We start from the raw sequence: 20392 nt of genomic DNA, 5'->3' as shown, positions 1-20392 counted from the left end.
AGACACATGCACCACTTTTGTACATTTGGCTTTATATGGATACTGGGGACTGAAACCGAGGCTATCAGGTTTGCTAGCAAGTAGCTTTAACTGCTGAGTTATTTCTCCAGTTCCTAAACTAAGATATTTTACAATTTCCTTTTCTTACTACAATATTAATGCAGGATCCCAGGAAATAAATTTTTTTTCTGGTGTAAAAGATATATATTTTATCGACTTTTGGCTTTTTTGAAAACTCAGATGTTCTGGAAAAGAAACATGTTGAATCACAATATATAGTTCATGGGAAAATACAGGCAGGGATTTCTAACATAATTCCCTGAAGTAGTGTCCGACGTACAAGCAGAAATTTCACACAAGTCATGAACACTAATTAGCACACTTCAGGTGAAAGTAAAGATTGAACCTTAGCTTTGATTTACATGTCACTAATTTAGTATTGCTACTATTCTAACCATCAGAAGGTTGGATTTCACCTTTGCTTATGAAGTCCATTGATTGAACGGTGGTGCTGCTACAATGCACTCTCAGCACTGTAGGGCAATTCCCAATGTGATTGTTGACTACCGTAGTAAATTCATGTGTGAGCCAGTAGGAATGTTTAAAATTATTTAAAGAACCACTATCTTTAAGACACTCTCCAACATGTTTCAAGTAATATTTCTATAATAGCTGAGACAATTTTAAGTATTTGAAATATAATTACAGATCTTATAAAACTTCAATTTGATTAATAAGTCAATATCTGCATAAACTAAAACAATAATGTAGGTGAACTTAAAATACTGTTATTTAAATCTAATTACCCCCTTTTTTACTTAATATGAATTAATGTAGGAGTATTGCATAACTCATATTTACTAGCAAATTTATAAATTAAAGCATAAATATTATTTAAAATTATGGAACAGTGCTAAATTTTAAAATGCAAACTTAATAGCATTCTAAGCCAGAAAAAAAAGGATAGAAAAAATCAGAAAGCAGCAACAGTAGCATTGTAATTCTATAATACTCACTTTTTGCATGTCTGTGATCAAGTGTCTGGTGAAAAGTAACTTGAAAAAGAAAGGATTTATTTTGGTTCAAGGTTTGTGGAAATTCAGTGCATCATGTCAGGAAGGCATATTGAGAAAACATGAAGCAGCTGGTCCCATTGTGTCCATGTTTCAGAAGTTGAAAGAGAGGAATGTTGGTACTCAGCTGGTTTTCTCCTTTCTCTTTTTATCATGTCCCAAAATCGAGCTCCTGGGATTGTGTTGCCTACTGCAGGCTGGATCTTTCCTCCTAAACTAAGCTCCTCTGGAAATCCCCTCACAGATACTCCCAGAAATGTGTCTCCTAGGTTATTCAAAATCTAGGCAATTCATCACAAATTGCAAGCACAACTTGGACTGGACAAGCTGGATTTATTTTTTGGCTCTATCAACAACCAGTTTTAGGACCCTGATTGTGTGACTTGGCCCTGCTTTCCTTCTGCAAAATTCACCTATGATCGGAGGAAAATAATCTTAACTATGTCATGTGGCTTTATAGGAATAAATTGAGTTAAGGGCTGTGAAATAGTTAGAGGAATGGCTGACATATAAGAGCTATGGATTTTTCATCAGTATTTTTCTTTATTGAATTGTGGTAAATATTGTACTGTGACAAAGAAAACACACTCACTGCTCTAATCTTTCTACTCACTGTAATAATAACATTGAAGCTGTACTTAGATAATTTCTACTTGCAAGTACTTGAACATTTTTAGTACTTAAAATTAAATATCATATTCTGGTTTTGATAATTAATGATACATATAAGCCCATTGGCTCAAAATTAGCAATGACAATAATAACAAAAATGACCACTGACATTTATTGAGTGTTTATTCTTTTTCAAGATTTTTTGCAAAACACTTTTCACAGTTGTTATGAAATGCTGTGAGCAATAATAATTGTGATTCATTAAAAAGTGAACTTGATCAAGTATCCTAAATGGGTTCAATTAAAATCAGTAGTCTTCCATTTGAGTTCAGTTATTTGTTGTTTCTTATCTTCTAATAATAATTATTTCTTTACACTTAAATGAAGTAGTAAAATATATTCCCAGTAGTTGTGTCAAGTATAGATAAAAATGGCATGTATTAGTTGGATGGCTTTGAAGATATTCTGAAATCTTACTTTTTGCATTCTTTGAGCAAGTATAATTGGTAGGAAATGTATACTTTTGTAGATGATTCATAGTGAAGAAAATAAAACAGCTCTGAAAAAATATAGCAGGTGGTGAATAAAAATTAGAAATATCTCTATCTTTGAAGTTTCTCTGATGCAAATATTTTGAAATGTTCACAAAGTTAGAATATTCTGTGTGCTGTTTCTAACTGCACACATGGTACACTGAACTTAATATACTGTGTGTTGTTTATAACTGCACACATGATACACCAAATTTAAAACATACTGTGTGTCATTTCAAACTGCATACATGATGCAGTAAACTTAAAAAGCCAGTTAAGTTTGTTGATTTTATTGAAAGTCAGTCATTATCAAAATAAAAAAAAATAATCTTTACAACAATGGAAAATATTATTGAATTTAAATGTACAAATAGAAGTTTTAGAACCTGAAATATATGGATATAAGACATTCTAATTAAGAAGCAATTTGATAACACGAATTCTTTTCTTCCTTAAACTGAATAAAAAAAGGTTACCTTTTGAAATCATTGAGGGTAATATAGCACATTGTATTGGAACAACTGTACCAAGAAACACATCATACTGTGGTAAAACTGATGGTAGAAGTTAGATTTTACTATTAAGGATCCTTCAACCTAGTATGGAAAATGGAAAAGTATACAATAAAATGCATTTATCACTCAAACATCTTATCTCAAAGTTTACATTTCTTTAATCCTTCTTCTCCTTCCTTCTTTATTCCCTTGTGAAGCTTGTGACTGTTCTCATCTGGGCAATAATTGTGACCCCAAAACTGGTCGCTGTATTTGCCCTCCTAACACTATTGGAGAGAAATGTTCTGAATGTGCACCTAATACCTGGGGCCACAGCATTGTCACTGGATGTATGGTGAGTAAACCATTGTTTTCAACTGATCTTTTTTTGTTTTTGTTGATTTTATCTAACAGAAATCTATAAATGGGCATTTTAAAGCCCAGGGTTATATCACAAAACAACATAGGACTATCAAATCATGTACTGAAGACATGGTTAAGATTATCAAATTTATGTTGAGAAAGACATGTATTTAATTGGCTGTGTGATACCTACAAAAGTGGGAGTAAAGGTGGCTGGGGAGATGGCTCAATGGTTAATGCACTGGCCTGCAAAGTCCAAGGATATGGGTTCAATTCCCTAATACCAATGAAGCCAGATGCACAAGGTGGTGCATGTGTCTGGAGTTTAGTTGCAGTGGCTAGAGGCCATGACACACCCAATCTCTCTCTCTCTCTCTCCCACCCCCTCTCTCTCATAAATAAATAAAATACCTAAAAAGGAAAAAATAGGACTAAAGGCCCGAAATTTTATAATAAAGCCATGACACCATGCCCATTCTGCCTAGACATAATAAAATATATCTATCTGTAAAGTACAAATAAGTAAGAATTTAATGAAAAGTATTTGCTAGAATTCTAAAAGAACTGATCAGAATTACCTAGGTTTTAATTTTCAGGAAGTAGTTAAAAGGAGTCTCATGAGTTATATTAACAATGTTCTGCCTTTGAAAAACAATTCCTTCCATTTATAGATTATAGAAAATGGCTTGATCTGGAATTTGTTTAGAGAAACCTATCTAGCACCAACAGGAAAAACAAGAACCTATGAGACTGTTAAAGAAATATCAATGACATATGCAAAGGCCTAACCTCATACAGTGGGCCTCAATGATACAATGGGTAGACTGCATTGATAAGAACTTACTGATTGGCAGTATGGAAGAGGCTTCTGGATGCTGCACACAATGCTTTTGGAACCCAGCAGGCGATTTACACCACTTACTACTATAGGACTCACAAGGAAGAGGGGTGAGCTCAGTAAGGTGATAAAGTCAGTAATTGTATAAGCTTCTTACGATTCAAATTAAACAAAACCTGCCTATTTAAGGAGATGAATTTTGGGCTGCAGAGATGGCTCAGCAGTTAAGGTACTTGCAAAGCCTAACAACCCGGATTTGGTTCTTCAGTACTCATGCAAAACTGGATACACAGATTAATGCATGCATTTGGAGTTCATTTGGAGTTCCCAGAGGCCTTGGGTCTATTCTCTCTTTGCAAATGAAAATGGTTTTAATAAGCAGAGAGGTAAGTTTTTTATTATCGTTTTTTGGGGGACTTTTATTTAGTTCCCCTGTTTGTAGTGGTACAACCTAGAAGCTGCTTTCACATACAACCTTAGTTCTTTTATTTTTCGTAGAAAAAATAGTTCTATACTTTATGTTATCCAGTGTCCAAAACAATTATTTCTTGGTTATTATTTTTTAGTTTTTGCTTTTATAGTTTAATGCCTTAAAAAGATAGGAGGTTTGGACTGGAAAGATAGCTCAGCAGTTAAGGTGCTTGCCTGCAAAGCCTAAGGATCCAGGTTTGATTTCCCCAGTACCTACATAAAGCCAGATGCACAAAGTGGTCCATGTATGTGGAGTTCCCTTGCAGTGGCTAGAGGCCCTATGTGCATTCTTTCCCTCCCCTCTGTGCTTTCAAATAAATAAATATGTAAATAACATTTTTATTAAAAAATAGGTTAATTATAAAAACGAGACTGTTCAAAAAAAAAAAAAGAATATGTTTTGGTGCTAAACAAACAAAAGAGGCCAAGTAAGATTAGAACTGATTTGTTATATTTAAATTAAAAACAATAAATAAGAACATTTACAATGCTAGAGGAATCAGTCCAATCAGCCACACTGAGTTAAGGGATATTGAGATGTGATGACAAAGTGTGTCTTCTTTGTCCCCAGGATATGAGCTTTAAGAAATTTAGAATACTTCACAGGTGTACTCTGGCCATGTTTCATCTAAATGCTGGCCTAGGAGAGAGGGAGGGTGTTAATGATAGTTTTAGTAAGTTCAGACACCTGAGGCTCCTTTTCCTCTTTATGATGGCATTATTGTTTGACAATCCACAGAGCTATATTACAAAATTACAAAAGAATTATTTTTGACAACTTCAGAGTTTTAAGTATAAACAATGTTGTTTTATTTAGACTTTTTACTGTTTGCATTTTTAGTTTCAAATCCAAACATCTGCTCTATCATTTAGTATCATGAATAAAACAAACAAAATAACCTCATGAGGAATCAATTCTGTCCACAAACTCTGATGATGTGGCTAAACTCTAATGGTACCTAATGAAATTACACTGGTTCCTAATATTTAGAATGTTTATCAGAACAGAATGTGGTTTAATCTCTACAGAGCATAGAATGTTTTGGAATTATAACTTTTAGTAGTCATTCAATAAACATGATGTGGAGTTTTGATTACTTTGAGCTATTCTTAAATTTCCGTAGGTACACATATTTCTATTATGAAGAAATATAAAAATTCTTGTACTCGTCACAAATGGTTATTTATAAGCATTCATTATTCCATTTAAAAATTAGGTTGAGGGCTAGAGGGATGGATCAGTGGTTAAGGTACTTGCCTACAAAGTCTAAAGACCCAGGTTTGACTACCCAATACCCATGTAAAGCCAGATGCACAAAATGGTGTATGTATCTGAAGTTTGTTTGCAGTGGCTGGAGGCCATGGCACACCCATTCTCTCTCTCTCTCTCTCTCTCTCTCCTTCCTCTGTTTCAAATAAATAAGCAAATAAAATATTTTAAAAAATTGGTAGAGTATAACGTAAATAAGCAGTAATTTGAGATTTATAGCTTCTTTTTCTTTTTGTCCTGGGTAGTACTGAGATGTGAGCACACACCTCATCAGAGCTACAACAGAGGTAGAATACCAAGCCTGCTATTCCTCACTAGTAGGGGATAATGAATAAATCCTCTATTGCTAAACAAACATCACATCTAATTATGATTTAAGGTTAATGTTATCTATAGTGCTATCTAAACATACAGTTAATGGTCTTATTTATTCCCCACTAGAACCTCCCAAATAAACTTCCACATTTGAATTGGTCCCAAAGTCTATTTGTACTGTTGCCTCTTCCTCAAGAATCAGCTCTATATTTTGTACATTAAATTAGCTACAGAGTATTTTATCTTTATTTATTTACAAGCAGAGAGAGATGGAAGAGTAACAGAGAGAATGAGAATGGGCACTACAGGGACTTCAGGCACTGCAAACAATTTCCAGACACATGTGCCCCTCTGTGCACCTGGCTTACATGGGTACTGGGGAACTGAACCTGGGTCCTTAGGCTTTCCAGGCAAGTGCCTTAACCACTAAGACATTTCTCCAGCCCCTAATTGACAGTTTTTATAGATGTATGTTATGTGTTTTCTCATACCTATGAAGGTAATTCTAATTAAGTTCAAAGGGTCATTCCTACAGACAATAAAATAACTTTTGTAGCCTTTTCACTAAGCATTAGTGGAAATGCATATATTTAACTATAAAGACATCAAAAAAAAAAATCCCTGCTTATTTTAACCTCAGAATCTGGTAAGATTTTTCAAAAAAACATTTGTGCAAGAAGAGACATTAAAAGGGTGAAGGAGATTGACACAGAGAACAATCAACTCCTACCAAATCAGATACTCAGAGACACAGAGGCTCCCAACACCTCATCACTAAAACAGACCCAAAATGAACCCAACATGGCTCAGGGAAATTTTGCGGAAGAGGGGGCAGAAAGAATGTCAGAGCCACACATTGGGTCATGATTAGCAGAGATATTCCTCCTACCCATAACTATGGGCTAACTCTACAATGCATGACCCATATACCTCAACAAGGAGGGGCCAGGGAGAGGGGGTAGGACATGGATGAGCCTAACAACAATACCAACTTGACTGTATTCATTGAGTACAAAACTAGTCAATAAAAATATTTTAAAAATACACACACAAATTAAATAAATAAATAAACAAGGTAAATAGTAAAAAAGAGAAAGAATTATTTTGTGCAATATGTACTAGAGAGAGAATTCTCATAAGGCAAAAAAGAAGCACGGATACTGGAAATAAACATCAAACTGAGTAATGAAATGGAATATGGATTTGGTTCTGCACATGAGTCTTCCACACATCTCTTTGCTGTGGGTCTGGAAATAAAATAGCGCAGCAGCAAAAACTTTGTCAAGCTCAGATAATCAGAGATGATTATTAAGTACACTGTAAGTCCTCCATGGGAGACAACCCACACAGTTTATTTAAACAGGGAAAGAACTCAGAACATAACAGAACCCAGAAAGAAACAGAATAAAAGGAATCACTAACTGAGGCTAGCTAGGCCATACCACCTGAGTGTGTCTGATCTCATCTGATCTCAGAAGCTAAGCAGGGTTGGGCCTGGTTGGGACTTGGATGGTAGATAGCTTAATGGATGAAGCATTTGCCACACAAGCATTAGGTCTAGAGTTCATATCTCCAGCACCCATTTAATTAAGAGGTGGGCCTGGTGACCTGCTTATAGTAGCAACACTCTAGATACAGAGACAGGGGATTCATAGTGAACATGGCTGGTCGAACTAGCTGAATTGGTGAATTCTAGGTTCAAGCGAGAAACTCTGTCTCTGTCAAGAAACAATCAAAGAAGCCACCCAGTGCCAACCTCAGGCCTCCACAAGCATGTGTACACATACACACAACACATGTCTCATGCAAAAGAAGAAGAAAAAGATCATTAGCTGGTAAAGGTATGAAAAATGGAGAAAAGTCCTAGCAAGGGCAGGGGCTGTAGCATGCTGAAAGAAGGTAGATTGTGAGGGTACCTCGGCTGGCAAAAGGCATTATGTCTTTTCCTACCCTCAGCCAGACTGATATTCCGATGCCTTTGAGGAGCTGTGTGCCAGAGTCTGTGGGCCAGTTCTGGTCTATACAACCTCCCCACCATCTCTGAGGGTTGAGGACATGCAGGAGCTGCTTAGAGGCACTATCTCTGTTAGAGCTGCAGGATGCAGACAAGCTGTTCAGGAAGAAGGCACTCTGGGATTCCATCTGAATCTCAGTGCTATGATGTTTAATAATTAAATAATAAGAATAATACTAATGAAAAACCAGAACTTGGGATGGAAAATGTCTTGGACTGCTCTGGCTTTATTGGGTTATTCCAGCACTCTCTGACCCAGCCACAGAAAAACAGGGTGTCGCTAGATTATCTTAGCTGGGTGGGTTGGGAGTTCAGACACTATAGTTTGATAGCTGGTATAGCCTTCCTTTAGTCTCTATGACATATTACGACCCCAGTTGTCACAATTTTAAATTTCAAAAAGCCATGGATTCTATAAATTAAGAGCAAATTATAAAAAAGAATATAATAATAAAAGACAATTAGAAGCAGAAACTGAAAATGAGTAAGATGGAAAAAATTTCTCAAAAGATGGTAAAATTGCAATGGCATATTAAATTAAGCATTGATGGTGTAGACACACCATAGAATTTACTCTCTATAACCAAGGGGCTTGCAGTGAACAAATTTGAGACACAATTATAGCAAGGAGGCTAAAGCAAAGGTAAAACAAGGAGATTTCCACTCAAATATTTTGAGGTTGGCAGGCAGAAAAGAGTCACCTAGTTAAAGACTTAAAATGGGGTCCAAATTATAAAGTGGATAAATCAAAATATATATAAAATTTAGACAAATATAATTGAATAGAATCATATCTGAAGTTTTGAAAAATAGTTTTGTTCTCAAATATAAACAGCTCACCATTTTTTTTAGTAAATTAATTCAAGCATTCTCAAAGTTTTTTTTTAAATTCTAGCCAAAACTTTGTATTACCTGAGGGAAAAAAAAAATCATGTGACCAATCAAAATTAGGGAGAAGGCTACCAACAAAGCACCGAAATAAAGGCTGTCACAAAATTAAACATAAGCAGCAGTATACTATACATCACCTTTATACATCATCTTGTTTTAAGTTCTTCCTAGCTTACTCATTTCTTTTCCTTGGATATTATCATGGCATTTGAACTTCTTATAATGCTTGCTTACTGCATGTTGCTGCATAGTGTTACATCCACACCTAGTATGTCTCCATACAGCTTAAATGTTACAATAATGGATGATTTGGTAAAATAAGGTTCCTAAATTTAATGCTTAAAATAAGATCTGTTTATGGGCTGGAGAGATGGCTTAGCGGTTAAGCGCTTGCCTGTGAAGCCTAAGGACCCCGGTTCGAGGCTCGGTTCCCCAGGTCCCATGTTAGCCAGATGCACAAGGGGGCGCACGCATCTGGAGTTCGTTTGCAGTGGCTGGAAGCCCTGGCGCGCCCATTCTCTCTCTCCCTCTACCTGTCTTTCTCTCTGTATCTGTCTCTCTCAAATAAATAAAAATTAAAAAAAAATAGTTATAAAATAAGATCTGTTTAAAGGAAATCCATACCTAACTTCCCCATCATGAAAAATACAGACCATATGTTTTCTTTCTTATCATATAGCATTATGATTTCTGGATAGTCATGTATTTTTCTAAATGTGGGAAACAATTTTAATGCCAATGTTCAGAGATATGTCCCAAAGGTTAGACCCAAACAGTAAAAACATTTAACAGATTTGTGACTACTATTTATGGTGGAAATATTGAAAAAATGGTATTGAAAAATAGTTTTGAAATGTTTTCCTGTGCGGTGTGTGAGTACTGCTGTTTGTCTCTTTTCCATAGGGGTGTAACTGCAGCACGGTGGGGTCCTTAGACTCCCAGTGCAACATACACACAGGCCAGTGCAACTGCCATCCAAAGTTCACTGGTGCAAAATGTACAGAGTGCAGTCGAGGTCACTGGAACTACCCTCACTGCGTTCCCTGTGACTGCTTCCTGCCAGGGACAGATGCCTCAACCTGTGATTCAGAGACTAAAAGATGCTCTTGTGGTGATCAAAGTGGGCAGTGCACTTGTAAGGTATGTACTATAGAAATGTGATAAGGAAAGCCTCACTCACTTCTGACTCCACTCTGACTCTGCTCTAGCTTCACCTTCCTTCACCATTCATTATTCCTGCTTAATTAAGCTGCACAACAGTTTATTGCCAGACAGCTTGCACTATAGATGCTATTGGCATCCAGGTAAGCTCTGAGTTTCAAGAACTGTTGTCAACTCAAATTCAACTTTGTTTCTAGTTGGTGAGCTGATGTATTCACACAGTAAAACAAAACTGCTTTCTTTTGTATTGCTGTTATTTAAACAAGATTGATATGTGGGGTAGAGCAGAAAAGACTTTTTTTAAATCCCCATCATAGAAAATCATAGCTAAGTAATAAAGCTTATAGAATCCCATTTCTTCTAATGCTAATCTATAGTCACTGAAAAATATTTTTCCTGCTCTGGAAGTTTCATAAAATTGCATCACATGTCAACACTGACATTACAACATGAGTATATGCCAGTTTTAGCCCTCACTAGTAGTGTTAAATGATGTAGAAAATAGCCAATTAAAAAGGATAAGAGGAGTCTTTTCCCTGTATATATTTCTAAAGACTCAATCCCAGGATAAATATGGCTCAATCTCTGACACAGCTACCTTATCAAGACAAAGTTTATGGAGAGAGTTCCAGAGAGGGCAGGCGGAAGCTAAACCTGGAGAGTGGTGATAAAATGGTCTTGAAAATTTAGGAAAGCACCACTTTCTATCACAAAGTCCCCCATTCCAAGTCTAATACTGCTCCACTACACATTATACTTATGATAATATAATATATTATATTTTATAACATATGTTTATTATATTACAATTGTGTGTGTGTGTGTGTGTGTGTGTGTGTGTGTGTGTGTGTGTGTGCAGTTACCTCCTTGTTGTTGGGACAGAACACTTAACCAAAATCAGCTTATGTAAAGAAATAAAGACAGGGTTTATTTTTGGCTTACAATTTGGAAGATAAGTTTCATAATGGTGGGGGGAAACATAGCAGGAGCTGACAGCTGAGCATCACATCTCCATAGTGTCAAGGAGGAAAGACAAAGAGTAAGCTAGCTATGAACACCCAGTGGGGCTGGACTAATAAACCTCAAAGCCCCACCTAGTGAAACACCTCCTTCAGTAAGCCTCCACCTCCACAAGGTTTCATCAACCAGGAATTAAGTATGAGGCTTAATCACAAATACATGAGGCTGTGGGAGAAACTTTACATTCCAAACACCACACATAGTTATAAGAACAATTATTTAAATGCACAAACTTGCTCTCCTGACTGGTTTTCACACTCTAGCAAAGCATCAACTGTCTGGGAATCACTGTATTCTCTTTTGGAAATCCTGATTGCATATGCAAGAATTGTGTGACACGTGCTGCTTGGCTTTCAAACAATATTCCATTCCATAGCAAAGAGATGCATTTATAAATAAAGCACCTTTTAAAAACTTATGAAATTCTAACAGTGTGGTTAGCTATAAATGCCATTTGAGTTGTGAGCCTAATACTTTGAGCTTTTTTGCTTGTTTTGCCTAATTTAAAAGAAATGTGTTGCTGATACTCATTCTTTAGTTGATTTCTCCCAAAGCAGCGCTGTAATGAACTCTGAGGGATTCTCTTCTTTCATCAGGTGAATGTGGAAGGCATCCACTGTGACAGGTGCCAGCCTGGAAAATTTGGACTTGATGCCAAGAACCCACTTGGCTGCAGCAGCTGCTATTGCTTTGGAGTTACCAGTCAGTGCTCTGAAGCAAAAGGTCTGATCCACACATGGGTGAGTCAAGAGCTGCTGAGCCATGTAACAGCATAATTTTCACTCTTGCTGATATCTTTCAGTCAAGCCCTGCGGGATAGTAGGAAATGGTAAAACATTTAAGTAGCCTTTCTCCCTTTGCATGCTCAGAAATGGTAATGGCACTGTGTACCATAAGGCAGTTGGGGTTTAAAATAATCTTCATTAAATTAGATTAGTTCTTGTTGATAAGAAAATAGATGGAAAATGAAAACATTGTCAAGGAGGCATAGTATACTGGCTTGAGAAGATGTGTTCTGAGGAGTGAGGTATCAGAATATGACTTGATATCTACAAATGTAGCTATGAAAATCAGAACAAGCATTTATTCTAACCAGGTATCTTCTGGGTAGGAACATGTTCATTTTGACTTTCATTTCTCTTTAACTATTCTGACTTTTCAGCTCTACATTTATTAGTTTGAAATAGTTCAGTTGCCTGAGATTGTGATTTCTACTAACGCAGACTATTTCCAAGGATTTACCCTAGTATTCTTACCCATGGTGTCATGCCTCAATCCTCTTTCTTGTGAGGACTCCTCGTCAGAATGGAGACGTGCATTTAGACAGATGTAGGGTCCAAGTTAGTTTCAAAGGGATTCACAAAAGAGCCAATATCCATTTTCTGAACTTTGACCCCACGCAGGTGACTCTGAGTGCTGCGCAGACCATCCTTCCACTAGTGGATGAGGCTCTCCAGCACACAACCACCAAAGGCATCGCTTTCCAGCATCCAGAGATTGTGGCAGAAATGGACCCAGTGAGGCAAGATCTCCGATTAGAACCCTTTTATTGGAAACTCCCAGAACAATTTGAGGGAAAGAAGGTAATAAGAACACTAGATTTTCATGTGAACAAGTTTAAATGCAATTTTGCAATCAGGCCCTTTGGAAATTTACCCAAATCATCACTGTTTTATTATTTTTTTTCAGCTGATGGCCTATGGAGGAACACTCAAGTATGCAATCTATTTTGAGGCTCGGGAAGAGACAGGCTTCTCAACTTACAAACCTCAAGTTATCATTCGAGGTGGGACTCCTACTCGTGCTAGAATCATCACCAGGCATATGGCTGCTCCTCTTATTGGACAATTGACAAGACATGAAATTGAAATGACAGAGGTAAGAGTGTCAGTTGTTTGGTGCAATGCCAGTGGTTTCATATTCATTGTTGTCTGAGTGACTTTTTTTCTCATTACATCCAGAAAGAGTGGAAATATTATGGTGATGACCCTCGAGTCAGTAGAACTGTGACCCGTGAAGACTTCTTGGATACACTATATGATATTCATTATATTCTTATCAAGGCTACATATGGGAATGTCATGAGACAAAGCCGGTAATGTATGATAGAAAATACTCAAGTTAAGGTCCTATTCTAGACTCTGAAGGGATGTCAGTAAGCCATCAGATAAGAAAGACTTGGAAGTGGTTGCTTTGGGACTATACTTATAGAAGATAGCTTAGGTGGCTTGTGGATCATCTGATAGAAGATACTGTCGTTTACCAAAAATTTAAGAAAGCACATTCAATATGTTGCAGACCTGTCATAGAATAAATGTGTTATGAGAGTACCACAAAATTGATCTTGACACATCAGGGGAAGGATGCAGGGCCTAGTTGTTCCAGGCTCTTCCAGCTATAAGTCCTCTCACTTGTTCATCCCAGTACCCATACTATAAAGCCAATTATATTGTGCAGCATTTATCAAATAATAATAAAAAAAAACCGAACTACAAGCCAGGTGTAGTTGTGCACACCTTTAATCCCAGCACTTGGTAGCAGAGGTAAGAGGATCACTGAGAGTTCAAAGCCACCTGAGACTACATAGTGAATTCCAGGTCAGCCTGGGCTAGAGTAAGACTCTACCTCACAAAAACAAAGAAAGAAAAGAAAAAGAAAAAGAACTACAAGAAGCCATGTGGTATGAAGGAAGTCAAACTGGGAATATTTTAAAGGAGTACTCACTAATATTCCAGGATGCAGAAGAAAAACTTAAATTAAAATGAGAATTCTTGAGACCAAAACTTGGGACCAAACTGGTGACATTCATAATAGCATTTTCAGTGAATCCCTGGGGCAGAAATAACCTCAAGCTTCAAAGAATAAATAGGACACAAAGAACCTAATATTTCCTGAGCACTGAAAAAGAATGGAATGACATAGTGTCAAAAGTCAAGGGAAGGGCTGGAGAGATGGCTTAGTGGTTAAGCACTTGCCTGTGAAGCCTAAGGACCCCTGTTCGAGGCTCGGTTCCCCAGGTCCCACGTTAGCCAGATGCACAAGGGGGCACATGCGTCTGGAGTTCGTTTGCAGAGGCTGGAAGCCCTAGCATGCCCATTCTCTCTCCCTTCCTCTATCTGTCTTTCTCTCTGTGTCTGTCGCTCTCAAATAAATAAATTAAAAATTAAAAAAAAAAGTCAAGGGAAGGCTGGAGGGATGGCTTAGTGGTTAAGACACTTGCCTACAAAACCAAAAGACCCAGATTCAATTTCCCAGGAGCCATGTTAGCCAGATGCACAAGATGGCTCATGCATCTAGAGTTTGTTTGCAGTGGCTGGAGGCCCTGGCATGCCCATTCTTTCTCTCTCTGTCTCTCTGTCTGTCTCTCTCTCCCACCCCTTTCTTTCTATCAAATATATAAATAAAAAGAATTTTTAAAAATTTTAAAATGTCAAGGGATTTTTATTTAATTTAAATTATAAGTAACTAAGTTTGAAGACTACATGGAAGGTATTTGATGAAAGAAAATTTTTAACAATATAGAATAAAGAATAAATATTGGGGGATCCAGGAAACATAAATAGTAAATGCTCATATAATATGTTTCTTGCCTAGACGAAACCATTCACTTCTTCAGTGAGATAAAATGAACACTAGTAGATATGTAAGTTGGTTTCTTAATGTAAAAGTACAAAGCTCAGCTAAGTTCATTCTGTAGTCTGAATTTCTGTTACATGTGTTTTTCTGTTATGTTCTAGAAGTTGGAATCAATATATGTTTGTAAAATGTCTTGTATGACAAATTAGTAGACCAGGCCAGGAAAACCAAACAAACAAAAATTATGAAGCCTCTCATGGTCAAATAAATGAATCTAAAAAATCCTATATTTCAAATATTTATACTGTGCTAGCCACATAATATTGCAAAGAACCATTTTATTTTAAGCAGAAAATCCATAATGCATTTTTGATTAATGAAGAGATTTTTAGTAAAAAAAAAAAAGTGTAAATCAAGAACCAAAATTCACTTTCTAATCATAATTCCTCTGGCTTGCTTATCATACTCCTCACTGTAACAGAGTTTATTTTTCTATGAAATAATAAAAATAACATGTGTCAGGGACTGGAGAGATGGCTTAGCTTAAGGTGTTTACCTGTAAAGTCTAAGGACTCAGGTTTGACTTCCCAGTACCCACGTAAGACAGACGCACAAAGTGTTGTGTGCATCTAGAGTTCATTTACAGTGTCTAGAAGCCTTGGCACATCCATTATATCTCTGTCATCTGCCTCTCTGTCTCTCAAATAAATAAATAATTTTTTAAATCATGTATCAAAAACTTGCTGTTTCCTATTTTGTTAATTACTTTGGAATAAAATATATATTAGGTATAGAAGCCAAAGCAGGTTTGTTGTCACTGACACGCATATAGATTATGTTGCAAATTCTTCCAAGGTACGGCATGTTCATAGATCCTTTTTTAAGTGGAACCATTAGAAGAAGTTTTGCCATTTACTTTTCATTATATACTTTTCCTAAACCCAAAAGTTACTAGAATTATAAGCTAGGCCAATGCCAGGATAAATTATGCAGGTCATTAGCACATGACTTTGTACATCACTGGAATCGTGACAAAAGTTTAATAGAAACATTCAAAAATCAAATATTCTCTCCACATAAAGACATACACCCATATCTTTATTACTATATCTATAGCACAACTATTTTTATTGCTACCATCCAAGCTTCACTAGGGTTTTCAAGTTTTTAAACACAATGCTGCTTAGAGTTTGTGCATGTGCAAGAAGAAGGAAAGATGATTGGAGGTGCCAGGAGAGAGAGGGCATTTCGACAAACACCATGTAACTCTCTTGGACACACGGAGTTCAGAAGAGTGGCCACTCCTATCAGAGAGGAGTGGCTTATTTATAGTGCACTACCATTATACCATCTAAAAACAGGAGAACAGAAATTGAGTTTTACCTGAACACTGGTTTCATAATGGCCGGCTCACCTCCTGAGTATAGGTTTCAGGGCTAGTGAGAACAGAGTATTCCTTCATTTTTCAATAAAACTTACCTATGCTTGTTACAAACTTTATGATTCAACCTCCTTAAGTGACTGGGGACAAGTTTTGTTGAGGCAAAGCCATTCAATGTCTCATTTGAAAGTTTATTTGCAGAACATTTTCATGTTGCAGTTAGTCAGTCATGAAATGGTCTGGGTTTATGGACTGCATATATTTTAATGGATAATTTCAAATTAATGAAAAGCATATCAATAGTTTCCCAGGATTTTTTTTTAATCATAAGGACTTTTCCACCAATACGAAGGGTGTATCAAGTGACTTGAAGTATTTTTTAATAATCATAAAGTATTAATTTGAAAGTTGTTTTATCTTCTGAAAGATTATTAAATCATGCTTACTCATTGTTTTGTAGGTGGCTTTCCAAAGTTATGGAGGAGACATTTGGAGGCTCTAGATAAAGTAAACTGGGATAGTAGTAAATTAAAAGCAATTTCACTCTTGACTACAGGAGATACTCTAACAGAGAATGACCTTGACTTGTCTGTTTGAAAGAATATAAATGTCTAGTTAATTGGAGCCACTCACATTTTTAAAACTGTGGGGAAAATCTTTACAATATCTTCTCAACAGGATAGCATACATCCAATTTACTCAACTACTTAGGATTTATGTGGATATTTTACTAATATGTAAGCATAATCTTGGAGGAAGCAAATTTGCAGTAACAAGATGTGAATTTAAGATGTGGAATTTAAGTAGCTTCAAAATAATTTATTCATTAATTTAAATGACTCTTTTCATGATTTTTATGTAGACTATAATGTAGCATCTTGATAAATATGTGTAATTTTATTTGTTAATTAAGAACAACAAAGCCATATAACTCACTTGAGATTGACAAAATCCTGAGAAGAATTCTTCGTCTAGGTTGAGAGTTTGCTAGGAAGCTGCGTCTGACTGTGTGATCAACCACACATGTGCTCTGTTTGCAGAATTTCTGAAATTGCCATGGAAATAGCTGAACCAGGAGCCATAACAGCAGCAACACCCCCAGCTCACTTGATAGAAAGATGTGACTGTCCACCAGGCTATTCAGGCTTGTCCTGTGAGGTGAGCTTGATGCTACTAACCTGCTTAACCTCGGCCCTTTATAGGATCCAAATGAAAATACTGCCAGAGCTGGGACCCGTACACACTCAGGGCCCATTTTATTTGATTTTTCATGCACACGGTGAGACACAGTAGCAAGAATATGATGTTATTGTCACCTTGTAATACTAATCACAACTTAGGGGATGTAGCTGGCGACAATTAAATGATTTTTAAAATATGGCAGTCAGGAAATAATGTTTTCAAAAGGTTGTTCTAATGTTTAACTCATCTATTGTCTTGGCACTGTTTCTAGAGAGGTAGAGGCAGTTATAATGCAGTTATTATGAGAATGGTTATATCAGGTTTTGAAAGTGTTTTATATGGAAGGTGAAAAAAATAAGCAGTAAATAACAGAGGCTTCTCAGAAGCACAGAAATTTGTTCCAGCAGTGTTACTCTCATTCAATCATTCCAGTTTTAGAACTGTATTTGTTTCTTTGATGGGAGTGAGTCATCCTTTGACTACCCTCAGGATAGGCAAATTTTCTAGATCTTCATTTTCTGGCTTCCAATTTACTGTCCACAAATAGAAATTAGTAACAGAAAATCCACAATATAAGGAAAATGGAATGGATGAGGAACAAGCTTGGATTTGAACTTCAGTTAAGTAGTACATGAACACATTTAAGATGACACTAAATGTGCAAGTCCCTGAGTACCCGCCATGGCACCCGGCCCTCTCCCTTAGACCCTTGGCTTAATGCTTACCATAGTAAGGGACACCGTGACCTGCTGCAGCCCAGACTTTCTCATTTGTCACACTGGTTGGTGTTCATAATGCAGAAGTCAATTAATTAATTAATATCTCTGGCACCTACAACCTAAGAATCATATGAAGCTTGAGTGTATAATGAACTTTAAAACTTCATAACAGTAGCTGCTTTGTAAGGGTCATACATCTGTCCTATTGCACATACAGTACTAAATATTAGATAGATAGATAGATAGATAGATAGATAGATAGATAGATAGATAGATAGAAAGAATATCATTTATTCTGAGGAGTAGGCAGCTGTAATGCTGAGTAGCTGTGTGGCCTTCTTCAGTTCCTTTAATTAATATAAGCCTTAGTGAATATCCATATATACTTATCCATTGCAGAAAATGATAGGTTGGGATTTGTAGTTCTCAAATTCTCTGTCTGCAATATGATTTTCCTACAAAAGATACTTAGTAATTAAGATTGATCTTTAGATATGTTGAAGAAAAATTTATTGCAGCTCTGTTTTTCTCCATTTGCTTAAAATAATGCTGTTATCTTATGAACAAGAATGTCAATAGGGTATAAAATTATTTTAATACAACCTATCTTCCACTGAAGACTCCAGATGTTAAAATTCTCAGTTTGATCAATGTGCTTTTCAAAGAGTAAAGCATATTTTTGCATTCATTTTAGTAATTTCCCTTTATATGAAAATGTAAAGTAGCACAAACAAATCAAATCATAATGGAGGAAATGAAGAAAAACTAGAAATATGTATAAATAACCATCTGCACTTGAGGTTTTGTCTATGTCCTGTGAGTTTCACTTAAGCTCCTATTTATAGACAGTAATTACAGTAATATCTTAGTTGAGAGATTATACAGATAAAGACTTATCTCTTATAATAAGATGCCTGAGGTGTTCTCCACAACCCATTGCCTCTAATCCATTATACATTTTATTTATAATTCATCTTGATTCTAAAGTATAATTAGCCAGGCATAAAATGTAATCATCAATGCAAAAGCTAAGGACAGTTTTGAAATAATTCATCCCATCCTAGTAACATATGCTCAGGGTCATGAATACACAAATAAATTCCTTTATAACATTTTCACCAAATGTATAGCATTCAAGAAACATCTGCATCTATAAGCTATCCTTATCATGTTTTTACCCAAAATGTGGGTAGGCAAAATTATGTATTGCCGCTTGAAGTATATCCAGTTATAAAGATACCTTTGCCTGCTATCTACAATGTCCTGTTACTTCAGCTTTGTTCATTTAAACTTTTAGTTCTTGACATGAAAATTACTGTGAATGATGATATGAAGTATGGGCTATATTTCCTTTAAAAGTCAAATCAAAAACATTTTTTTGTACTAGATTTGTTTTCAGAATATTTGATACTAAAGTTGTTCTTTGGGTTAGATTGGAAATAGGTTATAGGCTAAACTAACATAAAATTTGTTTTATGATGTATGCACAGATCAGAAAGCAAGGCTGGAGAGATGGCTTAGCAGTTAAGCACTTACCTGTGAAGCCTAAGGACCCCAGTTCAAGGCTCTATTCCCCAGGACCCATGTTAGCTAGATGCACAAGGGGGCACACACATCTGGAGTTCATTTGCAGTGGCTGGAGGCCCCGGCACAACTATTCTCTCTCTCTGCCTCTTTCTTTCTCTGTCTGTCACCCTTAAATAAATAAATAAAAATCAACAAAAAAGATAGAAAGTTTTCAAATACTCACCATTGAATATGTGGATCTTTGTAATAATATCATACAACTCAGAAATGATCAATGACATCTATCTAGGTGATGTTTTAATAGTTCCAGTCTCAGCTCCTCATCCCATAATTTAGTAGAGCCTCTGGATTACAAATTAATGCCTAGTAATTTATTGGGTCACTCAGAATCTTTCACTTTGGGAAGACTAAACATTGAAATCCCCAATTTATACTTATCATTTCATAAAACACAAATTCAAAATATGGAGAGAGACTTATCCCCTTCCACATGCACACCTCTTGGGCTACATTTTATCACTCAATGGCATGTTCAAGATGCAAAAACTTAATTTCCATATAAAGTCACATGATGGAACTATTGGAAACACATTTGGAGAACTATCATTAGGCAGTTTCAATCATTAAGCATGTAACATGGAGCACAGTTTCACAAAGTAAGATGGCTCTGCCATCCATAAGCAATATAATATGTGGGACTACATTATGCATGTGGTTATGCAGTGCATGACTATGTCCATAAATATTGAAGAACATGGTATGGATAAGCATCACATGTTGTAAATATCTTTCCCAGTAAAGCTTATGACAGTTGTGGTTGCCTTTATTCAGAGTTGTGCTTAGCAACTACATCTACAATATAATGGACATAGAGGCACCTATGTTGATTGTGTAGAAAGCACTAAATATGTTATTTAGCTTCAAAATAATTCCATTCAAAACAACATTCTAT

At 36.2% G+C, this 20392-nt stretch overlaps 1 protein-coding gene across 3 annotated transcripts in view; it reads left to right on the top strand.

Annotated features, from left to right (window-relative positions):
* Lama2 (laminin subunit alpha 2) overlaps positions 1-20392 on the top strand; it is a 640019-nt gene that overhangs the window by 418621 nt on the left and 201006 nt on the right. For all 3 annotated transcript variants that reach the window (XM_045157983.1, XM_045157982.1, XM_045157984.1), the window contains 7 exons: positions 2931-3067; positions 9778-10014; positions 11652-11795; positions 12459-12638; positions 12745-12933; positions 13017-13150; positions 17053-17170. In XM_045157983.1, the coding sequence (XP_045013918.1) occupies positions 2931-3067; positions 9778-10014; positions 11652-11795; positions 12459-12638; positions 12745-12933; positions 13017-13150; positions 17053-17170 (1139 nt within the window). The remainder of the gene's footprint in view (positions 1-2930; positions 3068-9777; positions 10015-11651; positions 11796-12458; positions 12639-12744; positions 12934-13016; positions 13151-17052; positions 17171-20392) is intronic.

Source organism: Jaculus jaculus, chromosome 9, assembly GCF_020740685.1.
Source record: "Jaculus jaculus isolate mJacJac1 chromosome 9, mJacJac1.mat.Y.cur, whole genome shotgun sequence".
NCBI classification, from domain to species: domain Eukaryota; kingdom Metazoa; phylum Chordata; class Mammalia; order Rodentia; family Dipodidae; genus Jaculus; species Jaculus jaculus.
This window is presented reverse-complemented; position numbering and strand designations above follow the sequence as displayed.